Here is a 19,105-nt window from a genome sequence, read left to right as displayed (position 1 = left end):
GGCGTCATCTAAAAAAAAAAAAACAATTAAATGCCTGGCTCATGGTACACTAAATAGCAAATGTTAGTTAAAAAAAAAAAAAAAAAAACTATTCCACATAGCTCACATAGTTTAAAAATCTAATACAAAAATCAGACACAAGGCATCAAAAGAAAACTACAAACCAATCTCTCGCTCATGAATACAGATATAGAAATTAATATACTATCAAATCAAATCCAGGAATATATAAAAAGGATTATACCACATGACTAAGTGGGATTTATCCCAGGAATGCAAGCTTGGTATAATATCCAAAAATCAATTAGTATAATACACCACATCAATAGAACAGGATAAAACCACATGATCATCTTGATAGATGCAGAAAAAGCACTTGAAAAAAGTTAACACCCTTTCATGATAAAAAAAACACTCAACCAACAAGGAATGGAAGAGAACCTCCTCAACCTGATAAGAGCACGTAGGAATAGAAGAAAATTTCTTCAGCCTGGTTAAACTCATCTAAGAAAATCCACACCTAACATCACACTTCATGGTGAAAAATAGAAAGCTTTCCTCCTTAAGATCAGAAATAAGACAAGACTATCTGTTCCCATCACTTCTATTCAACATTGTACTGAAAGTTCTACTCAGGGCAATTAGGAAAGAAAATAAAAGGCACTCAGATAAGACAGAAATAAAACTCTATTTGCAGATGACCTGATCTTGTAAGTAAAAATTTAAGAAATCCACTAAAAAATTATTAGAATAAATGAGATCAGCAAAGCTGCAGGATACAAGATTAATATGCAAACATCAATTTGCATTTCTATAAAGTAGCAATGAGCAAACAAGTGAAATTAATAATTCCATTTACAATAGCATCAAAAAGAATATTTAATAATCTTTCAATTTAACAAAAGCCTTGCAAAATTTATACTCTGAAACAATAAAACACTGTTGAAAAAATTAAAGAAGACCTAAATAAATGGAAAGACATTTCATGTCTACGGATCATATGATTTAATATTGTTCAGATGGCAATACTCCCCACAATGATCTACAGATTCAATGCAATCCCTTTGAAAGTACAGCTGACATCTTTGCAGAAATTGAAAAGCTGGCCGTAATACTCATATGGAAATTCAAGAGGACTGAAATAGCCAAAACAATCTTAAAAAACAAGAAACAAAGTTGGAGGGCTCACACTTATCAATTTCAAAACTTACCACAAAGCCAAATAATCAAAACAGTACTGGCATAAGAATAAACAAATATATCAGTGGAATAGAATTTGAGAGTCCAGAAATAAGTCTTCACATTTATGGTCAACTGATCTTCAACAAGGGTACCAAGAAAATTCATTGGTCTTCAACAAATGGTGCTGGGACAACTGGCTATCCACATGCAAAAAAATGAAGTCGGATCCCTATCTCACACCATATTAAAAAAATTGACTCAAAATATATCAAAGATCTAAATATAAGAACTAAACCTATAAAACTTTTTAAAGAAATCATATAGAATAAATCTTCAGTCTCAGGATTAGGAAATAAAAGAAAAACTGGACATCAAATTTAACAACTTTTGTGCCTCAAAGAACACCATGAAGAAAGTGATAGAATCTACAGAATGGGGGAAAAAATTCTGTAAATCACATCTGATAAGGGATTTGTATCTATAAAATAACTATTACCAAATCATAAAGACACAAAACCCAATTAAAATTGGACAAATGATCTGAATAAACATTTTTCCAAAGAGGATATATAGCAGCCAATAAACACATGAAAAGATGCTCAACATTATTTGCCATCAGGAAAATCTAAATCAAAAGCACAGTGCAATATCACTTCACACCTACTAGGATGGCTATAATCAGAAAGAAAGATAATAACTAGCTTTTAACAAGGATGGAGAGAACTTGGAACCCTCATACACTGCTGGTGGGAATGTAAAACGGTGCAGGCACTTTGAAAAAAACAGTCTGACAATTCCACAAACAGTTAAACATAGTGATCACTTGATTCAGCAAGTCAACTCCTAGTTAAATACCCAAGAGAATAAAAATATATGTCCACACAAAAAATTTGTACAAGAAAGCTTATAGCAGCATTATTCATAATAGCCAAAAAGTGGAAACGACTCCAGTGTCCCATCAATTGACGAATGGATAAATAAAAGGTGGTATGTCCAAACAATGTAATATTATTCTGCAATTGGGGATTTCCCTGGCAGTCCAGCGGTTAGGACTCTGCACTCTCACTGCCAAAGGCGCAGGTTCAGTCCCTGGTCGGGCAACTAAGATCCCACAAGCCACAACGTGTGGCCAAAAACAAAAAAAAAAAATGAACTACTGACACATACTGCCAACACGAAAGAACTTTGAAAACATTCTAAATAAAAGAAGCCAGCTACAAAGGGCCACCTTGTATGATTCCATTTAGGCAAATCCACAGAGACAGAAAGTAGATTAGTGATTGCCTAAGGCTGGGGGACCCATGGGGAGATTGGGGAATGATAGCTAAGAGGTGTGGGATTTCTTCGAGAGGTAATGAAAACTTGTAAAATTGATTGTGTTGATAAACGCACAACTCCGAATACACTAAAAAAACCAAATGTGAAAACAAAAAAAAAATCAGCTAGGAATCTAATAGTGCCCATCATATCCTATTTGTAGCAAATGCATATTTAATTCACCTTGATCGTGACAGGTGCAATGAGGATCACACAGGAGAGAATCAAAAGAAAAAACTGGGTGTCTGACTTCCCAGTCGACAGTCTATCAGATCCTTAATAGATTCCAGTTTATCAATCCAGTCTATCAAATCCCTGGATCCTCTGCTACTGAATAAAGAAGAGCCCGATCAACTTCTATACCTGGTCAAATGTGCATGCCAAATGTCTACAAGGCAATTTGCTTCTCTAGACACTGTTACCTTGGAAAACAAAAAGAAATCTGAAAATGACTAAAGATTCTCACATATTACAGATGGGAACATCTTTTGTATTATAAAAAGCCTAATTCCTAAATACATATTCCCCTCTATTTCTTGCATGCTGAGAGCCTCCTTAACTAGATGTTAATCTCCTTAAGCATGGAACCAGATCTTTAGTACCCACAGCCAAGTGCATTACAGATTCAGAGTTAATCGTTTATACCTTGCCTTGATTAGACTAAACAAACATGGAGGAAGGTACCATAGAATTCAGAAGTGGAGGGGAACTTATTTTCTACTTCTTTATATCTATTTTGTTTGAGTCAAGACCTGAGGTTTTCCTATTACAATGAAAAATGGTCAGATGATTTCCATTCAATGATCCTCAAGTTCTAGTAGAATCCAGCCAGGAAAGTAAGAGAAGGTGGCCTCAGATGACTCTCCTGGCAACACAAAAGGCTTTTCAAAACGTTTCTTAAAGTAAGATATGGACTTTTTTAGATTCCAAAAGAGAAACCCATAAAACAGAGTTTCAAGACTTAGGATTAGACAAGGAGAAGAAATACATATTTGTTAAGAGCTGTGCACTTAACATGCACTATCTTTTTTCATCCTCAAGGCCATCCTGCAAAGCAGATTATTATCCCCATTTACAGATAAGGATATTGAGGTTCCAAGATAATTAAACAGCAGGTACCACAAAGCTAGAAGTCAAAACTCCAGCCTCTATCATGTCTGACTCTGAAGCCAGTGCTCTACTATATCGGTTGCCATTCCACTCACTTCTCACCTGCTTTGGGAAGTTCTCTGCTTCCACTGAGAAGCATTTGAAGATGCCCCACACTCTATTCTTGGACATTTGTATGGCCCTCATACTGAGGAGGCCCTCACACCCAACGCCACAAAGCCAACGGGGCAAGGACATGACCTTCCTATGTCTGTGAAGCTGAGACTGACTTGACATCTCCACCCTTGGGCAATAAGAACCTGTGCTTTCTCCCAGCCTACAGAACATGTGGACCCTAACCCAAACCTGCTCACCAACACAAATGCCAGCTCGCTTTTGCCAGGGTGACCCAGAGACAACCAGCTCACCGTGCTGACTGCATCCCCACAGAAGGATCAGGGTCCATCATATCCCTTTGAGGCTGAGGCCAAACTTAACCACTGGAAAGAGACAGAACTGTTGATCCTCACCTCTGTTGAAAATGTACATGGAAAGATCCTCTGCTCCAGCCAATGGTCTGTTCTCTGCACCTCTCCCCACAACCAAAAAAAAAAAAAAAATTTCATTTCCTTAATTTCTTCCCTGTGTGACTACCCACACCGTTCTCCCTGTTTCTATACCCTTCTCTTTCCCTCACCTGCAGAAGGCTGCCTGTTCAGGAGTCTCCCCTCTATGTGGTCTTCCTTAACCACCAATTTAATGTACTGAACTCAGTGAACTTAACACCTTTATATCATTTTTGCCTCAGTTTACCTATCTAGGTTGATATATCAAAAAGTAGTAAAAGGAAGGTTTATCTGAACTCTGGTTCCCCAGTAGTGACCCTGACGAGAATTTGAGAGCAAGTGATTTCCTAAGGAAGTGCTCCCAGGAGAGGGAGGGAGGGAGGGAAGTCCCAGCCTCAGCCTGATCCCTGGTTGCTCTGGGGGATGGATGAAGCCTCAGAGCCTGGCTGGCCTCCGGGCATCGAAGGCCAGGGAACTAGGCTTCCATACTCCCACACTCATGAGTCAATCATTGACTCCAGGCTGCCTGGGGAGGAAGTGAACTCCTAGACACTTCCGCTCTCAGTATAGTAGGGTGAAGGGGCTATAGAGGCTGAGGGTCAGTGCTCTGAGGCAAGTTGGAAGGTGCCAACCTTCAGAAGCAAAGCCCATAGAAGCCAGGTGAAGGGCACACAGAACCTACACAAGAGATGTGAGGGGGTCAGGGGAGAGCACCACCGTGTCTGCTGCAAGGTCAAGGTAGGGCTGGCTTCATGGGCACGTGACCAGTGCATTTGCACAGGATCCTGCCCTCAGGAGGGACCCACACTTGGGGTTTGATGCTCTGCAGGCACCATCTTGAAATTCTCAGTAATTCTACCTTTGACTTTGTGTTTTGTCAGTGAAGTCTGATGGGACAGCGGAGCATGCACTGGGCCCTTGGAGCCTCCGTTCATGTGCAGCTCCCTCCCACCACCTACCACCTCCCTGGGACCAGTTCTCAGCCACTGGCTTGGTTGCTCCTGCTGCCCAGGGCCCACCTATCTTTCCCCAGTCCCCTGCCCTTCCCCAGTTGCCACCCTCCGCTTAGGCAGTGACTGTTCTGTGGCCTTGGGGGGGCCAGTGTTCTGCCACTGCTGTCCACCCCTGGGGGGGGAGGGAGGGGTACAGGGGTAAATTTGGGGAGCCACATAATTTTGAAGTTAGCTACACACTGCCTAGTAACTCTAGTCTATTACTTCTCTATTAATAGCTCCTTTTTATTCTTTAGTTTTTTATGTGATCTTGCCTTGCTTCCCACATTGCCAAACTCTGTTAGATTTTGTTTCTTTCACTTCCCCACAAAAACTGGCATAGCACTTAGAACAGAGTAGGTGCTTCATAAGTATTTTCAATGGATTAATATAAAATTGGTATTCAATTAAAATTGGCTGGGAGACTCCCCTGGTGGTGCAGTGGTTAAGAATCTGCCTGCCAATGAAGGAACACGGGTTTGATCCCTGGTCCATGAAGATCCCACACGTCACAGAGCAACTAAGCCCGTGCGCCACAACTACTGAACCTGCATGCCGCAACTACTGAGCCCACGTGCCGCAACTACTGAAACCCGTGCACCTAGAGCCCATGCTCTGCAAAAAGAGAAGCCACCGCAATGAGAAGCCCGCACACTGCACCAAAGAGTAGCCCCCGCTCACTGCAACTAGAGAAAGCCCGCGTGCAGCAATGAAGACCCAATGCGGCCAAAAATAAATAAATAAATAAAAATAAAATTGGCTGGGAGGTTCCAGTTCAGGGTGGTGACAAAGGTAGATCCTGAGTGAACCTCCTCCTCCACACTAAGTCTACAGCTACCTATGGAACATTTTCCTCTGGAAAACACCTAAAGCCTGGCTGAGCACATGGGGCAAATGAGGGGGGAAAAAAAACCCTGCATCGAAGCACATAGGATAGGGTGAGATATAATCTCACTGTAAACCCCAGCCCCAGTTCAGAGACCCAGAGTCAGTAGGGAACTTAAAACCCAGAGCTTCTCCTTAAGGAGCAGAGTTTGAACCTCACATCAGGCACCCCAACTCTTAACACCTGCACCTAAGAGACAATCCTCCACAACATCTAGCTGCGAAAACCAAAGGGGCTCGTGTCCACAAGACCCACAAGGCTGTAATGACCTGAGAAAAGAGCTCACACACTGGGACTCACCCAGCTCGGGGCCCAGATCAGAGGAAGCCTCTGGTGCCCAGACTTCAAGGGAAAGAAGCTCATTTGCCTGTAATAAAGCACTGGCCTGAGGGGCAGGCATCTAATCTAACACACACATCCAGGAACCTGCTGGAACACTCTCCAGAAGGAAGACTGGCAGCCGTGCCATCTTGACGTTCTCTCTCTGCAAACTCCAGAGGGTCAGTATCTCCCAGAAGGGAGCTTTTATACCATCCGGTGCCCTGGTTTTTACAGCTGCCACCCGAGGGACACCCTTGTTTGCCTGGCTCTGGAGCCCAGCTCCTGGGTCCCATGGGACCGTAACAGTCGAAGAGACAGTCCTTGGCAGGCTGTCTCCCCCAGGGCACTACACAGACAGCAGACTGAAATACCACCAGTCTCTCTGAGAAAGAGATCTGTGTGCTTGTCCAGGAGCTTCGGTCTGGGGAGAAGGCTTCCAGCACACTTACAGGGGCCAACAGAGGGGCTTCTCAGGGAATGGAGGTTAGCGGACACAATCTTTCCCCTCACCCTCTGCTTTGCCACAGCTCACCAGGATATCCCAGAAAGGATCTTATACCCTTGTCTTAGATTATCGAATAATCATTCCTTTGAACTCCCGAATAGAGTGATCTTTCTCAAACTTAAAACCATTATGTAGTTTCCCATCATCTACAGGGACTTTAGTCCAAGTTTTTCAACACAGCATCAGAGCTTTGGAATGATCTGGTTTCCGCCTGCCTCTATAATACCACCTATCTCTGCCTGCCTCAAAGACCTCAGCCCCTGCCCCACACACTTCATGTGTCATCTACTTACCCACTTACCTGTTCCTTCCCCAAATCGTCACAACCTTTTCCTTGAATGTTGTTCTTCCTATTCCTTACTCCTTCCCATTCAGCCTGTCAAATATCTACTCACTTGATTTCCTTATACAATCATCATCTTTTCTGAACCCTTTCTTGGCTCACTACAAAGCTTAGCAGAATTGCCTACTACCTTTATTCCCTAAACACAAGTTTCCAGCACTGCACCTACAATTCTTTGTGACATTCATTTGTCCATATTCCCTACTAGCTTGTGTGATGTGATCCTTAGAATAAAAATTCTGTATTTTTCACCTTAATATTCCCAGCGTCAAGCACAGTTCCTGCATAAAATAAACACAATGAAGGCTTACTGGAGGTTGTTGGTAAATATAACTTGCTTGATGGCCTAAATCTGATGGATAGCATGTGGTTTTTATATGAGCAAAGTCTATCAGGAGATAGAAAATAGGTGAGAAAGACATCTTAATGCGAAGTAAGTCCATGAATGTGTTCAACAGTCACAAGGCTTCAGCAAGCTGAATATTTTCCTGGAGCTACACCCTCTAAATTCCAAGGCATTCTGTATAGCCCATGAATGCTAGGTAGATTCTTGAGAAGTAGAAAGCTCTTTCTTACCTGCGTTCCAGTTCTCGAATGGACAGTATCACTCCTGAAGTGGATGGCTTCTGCTGTACAGTGGCCAGAAAGGTGAATTCACTCTTATTCCGGAACAGCTGAATTAATTTCTCACTCACATGAGGGGCTGCGTGGATCTCTCTTTCTGTATCTACACGTCAAGAAGGAAGAGCAGGAGAAACAGAAGGGAGAAAGAAGAGGAAGTGGAGGAGGAGAAGAGGAAGGAAAGAAGAAATACAGACGGGAAAAGAGGAGAGGGAATACGAGAAGGAAAAGGAGAAAAGATGCACAGTTAAAAATGCCTTGTCCAGAGGATCCGCGGTACAGTCTCCCTTTTCCCCTCTTGTCAGTAGTTTTCCATTTTCAGGCGCCACCCACCACTCCACACGGCTGCACGCATTCAAGGCAAAGCCTGGAAATGCCGTCTCAGCCACCGTGCCTGCTTGTCACTTTGACAAGTTCACAATTGGCCAGCCAGTGATTTTCTGACAGGAATTGTGATGGGACACGGAGCGATCTGGCCTGCTGCAAACAGATTAAGCTGCTGAAAATAAGGCGAGAGGCAGTCTGATAAATGGGGTCCAAAATTCAGAGAATCCTGAGTCTAATAGGATCCAGTGCCACTCAGCAGTCTCTCATTTCCCTTTTCCCGTGGCCACAGCTTCTTTCTCTCCACAATGCATCTAGGGAAACCTGTCCTTGCCTTGTACCCAGAAGAGATTTACTAGAGCTAATAATGCCAGACGACTCTGCTTTTGCTTAAAGGATAAATACAAGGCATGCTCATGATCCAACACAGCGTGTCTGGAATTTCTCTGTAAACATGCAGTGGATGGCTGTCCTCATGAAATGTTTATTAAAGTTGAGGCCAATTCAGCCGGCCTAGAGGTGTGGGAGTCAGCTACTCCTGCTCCTGGACAGAAATCTTTCTTTCTGCAACATCTGCATAATGAGAGACATCCCTCATTTCAGGCTCACCCTTGTCATGACAAACTGGGCATTACGTCACTATTTTACACTATACTTTCTGGCAGCAGAAAAGTGGGCACCAAGGGAGCTGAATTAGAGAAAACTATTCAGAGGATGACAAATGAACACCAAAGACGTGTCTGGTGGCCTTCTCTCATGCCCTGACCACGTCCTCTGACTGTACGATAACTACTTGGGTATTTCTCCAGGACTGCCCGAGGAAGCTTTGAAAAACATAGAACTGCATTATTTACAATAGCCAAGATATGGAAACAACCTAAGTGTCCATTAACAGATGAATGGATAAAGAAGCTGTGGTATATACATACAATGGAATCCTACTCAGCCAGAAAAAAGAATGAAATATTGCCATTTGCAGCAACATAGACGGGCTTGCAGGGCATTATGCTAAATTAAAATAAGTCAGACAAAGACAAATATTGTATGATATCACTTATATGTGGAATGTAAAAAAAAACAACAAACTAGTGAATATAACCAAAAAGAAGCAGACTCACAGATACAGAGAACAAACTAGTGGTTACCAGTGGGGAGTACATAGGGGTGGGGCAGTGGGAGGTACAAGCTATCGGGCGTAAGACAGGTTCAAGGATATATTGTACAACACAGAGACTATAGCCGATATTTTGTAATAACTGTAAATGGAAAGTAACCTTTAAAAATTGTATAAAAAAATTTTAAAAAGAAAAGAAAAACATAGAACTGCAAAGGCTGCATGGGCCAAGCAACATCACAGACTTGTATTCGGACCTTGAAGAACCTCATCCTGGACAGGGGCTTTTAACAAAAAGAAATCCTTGAATTCTTGACCTCAGGCCTCAGTCTTCTCATCTGCAAAATGAGGGGGTTGGACTAGGTGATTTCTCAGGGCCTCCCCAGCTTTATCTCCTATAATTCTATACATTGCTCTTTCAAGTTTGCAGCACAGAAAAGAACACCAGTCTTCCAGCTGTTCAAGTCTAGGCTATGGACAGTGGGAAGCAAGGTTGGTCCTCTTCCAAGGAGGGACCCAACCCAAGAACACTGTACCCACAGAAAACCTACCTCAGTGGCATTTGCCTTTCTGCCCAAAGAAAGGCTTTCACTACTTTACTACTAAGTGGCATGCTGTCAGCTTTTGTCCAGGGCTGAGATAAGAGACAGCCACTTAGGGGAATGCTTTTATGCCTTCTACAGAATCCTAGCTGAAGACTCTCCAGGATGATATTCAAAACCAATTAAATGTACGAACAAATCACTTTGTAAACTAGGGATCATTAGCCAATGTTTGTTAATGTTATTTTTATTATTACTACTGCTGGGCAAAGAGCCTCATAATATATTTCACCTAGAATTTAGTGCCAGGAAAAAAACACTTGGTTCTTGAGCTTAACTTTGTTGTTTACTTTTTTTTCCTTTTTGCTACTTCCTACTTTACCATCAATTAGGAATCAACTGATTGTTGGTGGCTGCCCAGGGAGCTCATTAGAGGATTCTGAAGCTTAGGCCCAATGCAAAGAGGGCCGTGATTGATCAGCAATGCCTACTGGGGGAGTTAAGAATATCAGATCAGTTATGGGTATCCTCACCTCTCATTCAATTCTCCCTGGGGGAATATCATCAAGCCAGATGGCCAATGACCCCCAAACTTATATCTGCAACCTCAACCTCTCCCTTAAGTAACAGACTCATATATGCAGTATCCTTCTGACTATCTCCATATTCAGTATCTGAATATCTAACACCAAGTTGTATTCGCCCACTGAGCTCCTGTTCTCTCCCCCAACCCTCTCTTATCTCCTAGAGTTCCCAGTCTTAGTAAATGGTACCACCCACTTCCTCAGGCCAAAAAACTAGAAATTGTCCTCGGTTTTTTCTTTTCCTACACGCTCCGTATTCAATCCGAGAGCATGTCATGAGGGCTCCCATGTCTGGCATCTGTCCATTTCTTCCCAGCTCTACTCTTCAAACTCTTGTCCAAGCTGCCATCATCCCTCCAACTGCATCCTCACTGGTCTCCGTGTTACCTTCCCTTCTCCATCCTCCACGCAGCAGCCCAAGTGCCCTTCTTAAAGCAGAAATCAGGATCATTTCCATCTCTAAAACCCTCCAGTGGCTTCCCATCGCTCCCAGGATAAAATCAGCCTCTTCCGCATGGCCTTCACGGTCACACACAAATTGCCTCTTGCCTACCTCTCCCTTCTCCTCCAGCTCTCACTGCAAATGCAACCTCTGGTCACTCCCTCCAACAGGGCCCCCATTAATGTCTAAAATGCCACTTTGGTGACTTCCTTCATACCACTTATCATAGTATATGTATTGTGATCAATTATTTCCTTGTATCACTTACCATAATCTTGTTTCATGTTCCTTACCTTATTTCCTTTCTTTCCCCACTAGGATGAAATAGCTCTACCTAGTCAATTTTCAAGAAACACTAAAAATGCTAATGTGGTGAGGAAGCATCAGTAAAAACATGTTAGGTGAAGGGAGGAGGCTGAAGAATGGAGAAGGAGAGAAATTAAACGATGCTGTTCACAAGCTCTTCTCTGCCTAATGTAGAAGAAACTTCATTTCCATTTTCCCTGACTTACAGGATGAGGAGGGTGGTGATTTTCAATGTCAACAAACATATACCTGCGTTTACGCTGTGCCAGGTATCGGCAAAAAGGTAAAAACCGTTTCTGGCATCCAGGACAGCTACATAAGCAAGACAGTTACTTGGTGAAAACAGAGTAGGGCAATGCATAAAAGAAGGAAGGAAGGGAGCCGGGGAGGCTGGGGATGACATCGTACAGGATGTAACTTTGAGCCTGAGTCAAAAAAGATGAATAAGCATTTACTAGACGAGAGAAAGAGAGAAGAGGGCATTCTTTGCAGGATCGCTGTGAGGCTGTGAACACCCAGGTGTTTTCCATTATCCCGGCATTTTTCTTTCTCTGCAAGCCTCTCTCACTAAAAGTCCAGCAGGAAAGCATCTACTCAACCTAACATTGGAGGGAACTCTCCACTGATCGGTGAGTTGAGAGAGCAAAAACAGCAGCAGCCAGAAACAGGACAAAACAAACACACCAGGGCAGCCTGCCTCAGCCTTGACTGATGGTGAATTCAGGCGACATCTCCGTAATCACAGCATGTGTACACTAAGAACCTCGACACGTGGCAGAACCTCGATATAGACATAGCACCTCCTTCTAGCCTGAGTCCCACATAAGCCTGTGGTTAAGATTGGCCCCGAAAGATAAAGCAACACTTGCTAATTGAAATGACAGTTGGCTTTTCATTTCTAAGTAGAGAGGAAATTTGCCATTTCAGAACTGCCAACTGTCCACAGGGCAATTCCTACTGTGTGGAGAGAGGCACGTGTCCCACTGTTAGGTCCTGGGGCCCTTCTTTGAGAACTTCAGATGTTATTGATCCAAGCACTTTCAAAGCAGCAGAAATCACAAGCAGGAAGTGGTAGGGACACCAGAAGACGCCCACTTAATGTGTAAGGGATTTCTATCTCCATGAACAAGTTCACAATAATGTCCCATTAAACCTCCATTAGCTCCAGAAGCCTGAATGATAAAAAGCAAACACGTGTATGGCTTACGATGGTGCCAAGTGCAGGGTTAACTGCTTTGCGCATATCATCTAATTACAATAATCTTAGGAGTAGCCATTATTATCTTTCCTACTTTACATATGAGAAAACTAAGGTTTACGGAATTTAAATGATTTTTCTAAAAGACACTGGGCTAGGAGTCCACGGTTCTGAGATCCCAGCCTTGCAGGCTGGTTCCATATGCTACACTCTTCACTGTGCTACGCCTACTGTTTGCCAATATGTGGAACCTCAGGGCTTGGTGCCTGTGGAAAAGGGACAAATCATCATACACCCAGCGCCTGACGCTGTATTCACTCGGGAAATAGTCATGAACAATCTATTTGTACAACCCCTGAGCTAAATAACAATCCCCCGTTTTACAGGTAAAGAAACTGAGACACAGAGAAGTTTTATGGCTTGCCCAAGGTCACACAACATATGACTGGAGATAAAACTGAGTCTTGCCCCAGCAGAGTTGATCAGGACACTCCACAGCATTCACCTGGCACTCCTGCTTACGTTTTCATTCGCCTGTCTTTCCTCTCTCCCACCTGCTTCATCCTCCGCTCCAGCCACACAAGCCTCCTGCCTCTTCTTCCCACGGCCATGTTCCTTCCCGCCTTGGTATATTCTCATCTTCAGTGACCTCTCTTCTTTCTCTCTTTTGTGGATACCAGCTTAATCGTTACTCCTTCAGGCCAGCTCTCCCTGACCATCCCAGACCAGCTTGAATTCCCTATGTTGTCTTCACTGTACTTCTTGTAAATATCAAGTCTTTATGTGTCTAATCATTTTATTGTGTGGCATCCCTTCATTAATGGCTATCATGCCTACTGGACTACATTCCACGGGGAATGGTTTACCAATAGATACTCACACTCAGCATGTTGCCTGGCACTTGGTAGAACCTCAAAAAATGCATTAGTAATATTTCTTGATTCCAAAGCCTGGAACACAACAGGGGAGGTTTACCAAAGACACTCAACTATAACCCCAACCTGCTGAGAAAAAGTACATTAACATAATGAGCCACCTAAGGGATAATAAAGCCAGCTAAGCATCCCTAACTCCTCTATTTGGGGTCTAAACCCAAGGAACCCTGTGACACATGGTATTAATCATTTTTATAATTACTATATGACTCAAAAAAGAGATTCAGGTGGCCCCATAATTTTACTAATCAGATCATCATGGTGGAGAAGCTAAGCTCTTCTTATAAATATTTAAAAATACCGGTAAGGAATATCAATGCACCCCCTTGTCACTAAGAAGTTAGCAAACTGTGATCACTCCTTCTCTTCAGGCTGTCCCCCTACACTGGCACCATAACCTACCACTGGTCAAGTCTCCCCCCCTAACCCTCATCCCTCCACCCCCATCTCAGTTGGATGCCTCATAATAAAGATAGGGGTAAAGCATGGATGCCAGCTCTATCTGAATCACAGGACAGGAGAACAACAACAACAAAAAAAGGCTGATAAAGATTTTTTTAATAAAAAGACTGCATTGTATAAGCTACAAACTTGCAGTTATAAGATGAATAAGTTCTAGGGATGTAATGTACAGCATGGTGACTGTAGTTAACAATACCATATTGGCTACTTGAAAGTTGCTAAGGGACTTCCCTGGTGGCACAGTGGTTAAGAGTCTGCCTGCCGATGCAGGGGACACGGGTTCGATCCCTGGTCCGGGAAGATCCCCCATGCCGGGAGCAACTAAGCCCGTGCACCACAACTACTGAGCCAGTGCTCTAGAGCCCACAACCCACAACTACTGAGCCCATGCTCCGCAACAAGAGAAGCCACCACAATGAGAAGCCCACGCACCACGACGAAGAGTAGCCCCCGCTCGCCACAACTAGAGAAAGTCAACGCACAGCAACAAAGACCCAACGCAGCCAAAAATAATTAAATACATTTTTTAAAAAAAAGTTGCTAAGAGATCTTAAAAGTCCTCATCACAAGAAAAAAATTTCTAATTATATGAGATGATGGATGTTAACTAAATTTACTGAGGTAACCACTTTGCAGTATACATGTATCAAATCATTAAGCTGAACACTTTAATACAATGTTACATGCCAATTATATCTCATTAAAACTGGGGCAGGGAGGAGAGGGAAGACTGCTTCGTATAGCAAAAAAGCTATCCAGGGAATGATTGTAAATTAGACTGTATACAATGGAAAATTACGTAGGATGACATAATATCAAAGGTATTAGAATAACACAGGAAATTCCTAGGCAATAATGTCAAACAGGGACACAATTTTATGCACAATGTCACATCAAGTACATAAAAAATGTATTTAGTGATGCATAGCAGAAAGAGATGATGGTCTTCAGTCAAAATGTTAGCATTGGGAGCTAATCTGGGTGACATGTTGCTCCTTTCCACATGTCTCAGTTTTCTAGATTGAATTATTATTTCCAGAATTATTGTAAGGAAAAAACAATCAGTTTTGTTATAGAAACAGGGGAGAAGCAGAGAGGGCATCCTACAAAAGAAGAAAATAAGCATCAACCACCCAGCTTTCAATCATGAAATTGTGTCTCTTTAAATTAGTGAGAGCCCCCCTCCTCTCCCTCCAGCCAAGCTCAACCAGGTCTGGCTTCCCATGGAATAACACTCCCCCTCCTTAAAGCAGAGGACTGAAACCTTTATCAAGCACTCTTCTGAACCAGGCACTATGGACACAAAACTGAGTAAAACACATCTTTTATCTGCCAGGGGCTAAGCATCTAGTAATAAAGACACAAACATAAATGAATGGGAACTGTTCCGTTGTTCAGTTCAGAGGCAAAAGAAAAGTTAGTATGCTCAGGAGGCAGCACATGGCTGGGATAACCTGGAGCAGGACCAGAGAGCTCCCCCTCAGAAACCTGATCCTCCCGATATGGGACAGTGCGGGGTAGCGGTTAAGCGCTCAGACTCCGGAGCCTGACTGGCTCATCTTCCAGCTTCACCACTTACTAGTTGTGTGACCATGGACTCATTAACCTCTCTGTGCCTCAGCTTCCTCGTCTGTAAAATGGGAATAAAACTGCATCTGTCTCATACAGATAGTATAAAGATTCACACATGTTAATCTCTTAAAACAGTGCCTGCCACACAGGAAGAACAGGCCAATTGTTTATCTGGAACACAGCTGGGGCAGGCCCTGAGTCCTGGAGGATGGGGTGTACCAGGCTATGCCAGCCACCACCCTGCCAGGAGAGCCTTGGGGCCGTGGCGGATTATGGCTGTGGCCCAGCAGGAGGGCAACGGGCGGGTGAGCAGGGGTTGCCAGCCATGGCTGGAGGCACGATGAGTGGCCAGTTCTCTCTTCTCTTAAACTAAAAAGTAGGCAGAGTCTATTGAGCTCCCAGCTACTCCAATCTAGGTCCAGCCAGCCGACCGACATCCAAACATCTTTGAATTTTTGCCGTGTGCTAGATGTTGAGCTAAGGACTTTAAATATATTTCCTAATTTAATCCTCACAGCAGCCCAGTGATGTCAGTATTGCTATCTCCATCTTATAAATGAGGTACAAAGAGCTAAGAAACTCTCTAAGTATCGTCACTGGATTTCAAACTCAGATCTGTGTACTGCCAACCACGACACACCACCGCCTCTCTGCCCTGTTCATCCATCTCAGCCTAACTGGTGTTTGAACGCCAGCTCCACCATGTAGCCTCTGTGAGAGGTTGGGTAACTCAGCTTCCTTCCTTCATCCTTGAGTTGCCCCGTGTGTAAACACGGTGGTAACACCACCCACGTGGCAGGGCTCAGTAAGGAGTGTGCCTACCATATAGCTTGTGCTCCAGAAGTATTTCCCCTTCCCTGGCCTCTCTTTAGGACAGCATTTCTGAGACGCTTTGCAAAAGTGGCTCAGAAATCTACACACTGGAAGTCTGAGCTTTAACATTTGCCAGTGGGTTCACACATGACCACATTTCATATTCATAATAACCCATTAGGTAAGCATTAATAACCTCCCTTTAAAGATAAGGAATCTCTGGTGTGTACAAGTTAAGTGACTCACCCAAGATCCTACCTCCAGCAAGTAGAGATGTGTCTTCTGACTCCAACTTTTCAGCTCTTTCTGTATATTTCTGTACGACTTCCCTAATCCCCAGACAAGGAAGAATCTTTAAACTTCTCCACTCCACTCCAATGCCAGGTCTCCCCTATCTAAGGGGCACTGCTCCTCCAAAACCCTAAACTGCCCCATATATTGAGCGTGCACTCTCTAGCCTGTTTGAAAAGTTTGGAACAAGGGGCTAACCTTATTATAATTACTTCCCTTTTGTGCACAGGCCTAATTCTCAGGCTTAAGAGAGACATTTTCAATGCTGTACTGGCCTTGACCTTGCCACATCTACTCAAATTCAATAGTAAACAGTGAGGCATCATGTTCAACCGCCAAGCTCTCTAGTTTATGATTATTCATTATAAATCATTTTTACATGTTGCTTCAAACACTGTTCAAGAATAAAAATCTGCCTGCATTGAAATGCACAGTGATTTTAATATGCAAACCTCCTACAGAGATGATGTCTCATTTTAATTATTGTTACGGTTTAATGGGTTTTCATTAAATTAAAGGATGGAGCAATTACGAGGGTGAACAGCTAATGTTTCAAAGGTAAGCTCCCGTGGCTCTGTGGGCAAAGAGATAGCTGTGGCATCTACAAGCAGAAAGCGACACTCTTCCAGATAAGCCTGTATTCCGCCTGATGGAAAACAGCGCTGCCTATTTCTTTTCCCAGCTTTCAGAACACAGCTGGCATCTCCTCATGGTGATAGGCAAAGAGCTCTAAGCATGTGTTTTACTTGAGGTATCTTAATCACATAACTCTTCTATCAGGAATCCAAGCACCCCTGTTCGTGAGGCCAGGAAGTGCTCTTAAAAGCCCACAGCCTGCAAAGCTAGATGCCAAACCACAGGAAGATACTCCTGATGTGTCTGAGGGTCTTCCCCCTCACATGCAAGTAATTTACTTGGTTTTGTGGATGAGTGTCTGACTTCCCACCTCTGGGAAAGTGGTCCAACTTCAACACAGGCTGCAACGACCAAAATCATATTAATTAGCAAACTGTCAGGAGCTCAAGTGAGAAACAATTTTGGTGGCCTCAGAGATATTTCACCCCAGAAACTGCACAAACTTAGCACTTGGGGACCAACAGGGTAGCATTACCTCAGACAGAGGTGAAAGAATGAATGAGAAGTAAGGAATGAGGGGAGGGTCAGAGGTAAAATTTGCTTTATTGGGGTCCCAGTGGTCAGAGGTGCGGGGTATGACTCTATAGTGGAGGAGGTAGGGACTGCATGGCAGAAGTCTGTACCTGGGGAGACGGAGGGAGCTTGGCAAACCTCAAATGTGCGCTTTCTTTCTCTCCAAGTCAGCTGAAGGAAAAAGAGGGAAGCTACAGAAGGTCCTTCCAGAAATAATTGGCCTATTAGGTTAGGGCAGGCCCGGTCACTATACATGCCAAGAAAGTAATATGGGAACGTCTCACTATGCTATGCAAAGGAGGGAAAAAGAAATCCTTTCCACAACAGAGAGAAATCATAAAGCAGCATCGGCCCCAGGTAACACAGCAAGAACTAAGTGACGAATGAGGTACCCTCGCTGCTCAGCACCACCCCACCCCCAGCCTGATACTGACCACCTGTCAGGGCCCATACTGGCTGGCGTGGCCACTGGAGAAGGTTCTTTGCTCTATTATTTCAAGTGCCCTGAATATTTCCGAAGGGATAATAATTTGGAACTCCTCAGTGGAATGTTTTCTTTTCAGCTCCTTTATTTCCACTGTCCTAAAAAGCACATCATCAGGTCTAAGATCACATGTGTTAATCTAATTACATGCCTTGTTAGCTGATTAGTTCCAGAGTCACTGCTGGGGAGGCCTCCCACACTATTTATCTGTCTGCATTGCCCGCTGGGTGTGCTTCCTGGCTTCTGGAAAGTGTAATTACTGGCCTTTCAAACCCTGTGCTGAGGAGGGTCAGTAAAGCTTTCTGGACACCTGAAACTCCAGGCTTTGAACAGAAGCTCCAAGAAATGTGGGATGAGTGCAGAAAGGGGCTCTGGGCGTGGATTCTGGCAGACTTGCCGTGCTTCTTCGAAAACTGACCTCTTTAATGTTTCATAGGATCAGAATGCAATCTTTAATGTCGCCCTTAAAATGAATCGTTGGAGATGCTGCTTGCCTGAATTCAAAGCCAAGTGCCATCTGGCTACTGGATCCTCCTCCACCAATTTCCCACGGCCATCCTCCCAAACAAGACCTACAACCAAGGGCTCAAATTACAATCCCTACTTACTGAGGCTTCTGTAAAGAAATGAAAATGTCGATTTGGGGGAAAATTGGTCTTTGATCGTTGTTGCGCATAATTTGGCTCTGGCACGTCCTAGGGTAACAACACTGAGTCAGTTTTCAGTAAATCACTCCTTCAGTGTATTAAATAGTGTCTTTATGATTAATTCATCTCAAAGGGTGCCCGGTAGGTTTCCAAGGAGTCTTTTCTACCTGGGTATGATCTGACTCAGCCAGAAGATTTTTTTTTTTAATTTTTGGCCATGCCCCACGGCATGTGGGATCTTAGCTGCCCGACCGGGGATCGAACCCGCACCCGCTGCAGTGGGAGCGCGGAGTCCTAACCCCTGGACCGCCAGGGAAGTCCCAGCAGATACCCTTTCCAGCCACGAACCACCTGAACCACTCCACCGCGAGTGGTTGTTCGCTGACCCTTGGGCGAGCTCTCTTGGGCCCCAGGTGAGCC

The 19,105-nt window shown here is 43.7% G+C and overlaps 1 protein-coding gene across 3 annotated transcripts in view; it reads right to left on the bottom strand.

Annotated features, from left to right (window-relative positions):
* The window catches only part of NELL1 (neural EGFL like 1), an 856,536-nt gene that overhangs the window by 769,354 nt on the left and 68,077 nt on the right, over positions 1-19,105 (bottom strand). For all 3 annotated transcript variants that reach the window (XM_082476605.1, XM_082476604.1, XM_082476603.1), the window contains exon 3: positions 7,778-7,928. In XM_082476605.1, coding sequence (XP_082332731.1) covers positions 7,778-7,928 — 151 coding nt within the window. The remainder of the gene's footprint in view (positions 1-7,777; positions 7,929-19,105) is intronic.

The sequence above is a fragment of the Balaenoptera physalus genome (genome assembly GCF_965194825.1).
Source record: "Balaenoptera physalus genome assembly, chromosome: 10".
NCBI classification, from domain to species: Eukaryota; Metazoa; Chordata; class Mammalia; order Artiodactyla; family Balaenopteridae; genus Balaenoptera; species Balaenoptera physalus.
This window is presented reverse-complemented; position numbering and strand designations above follow the sequence as displayed.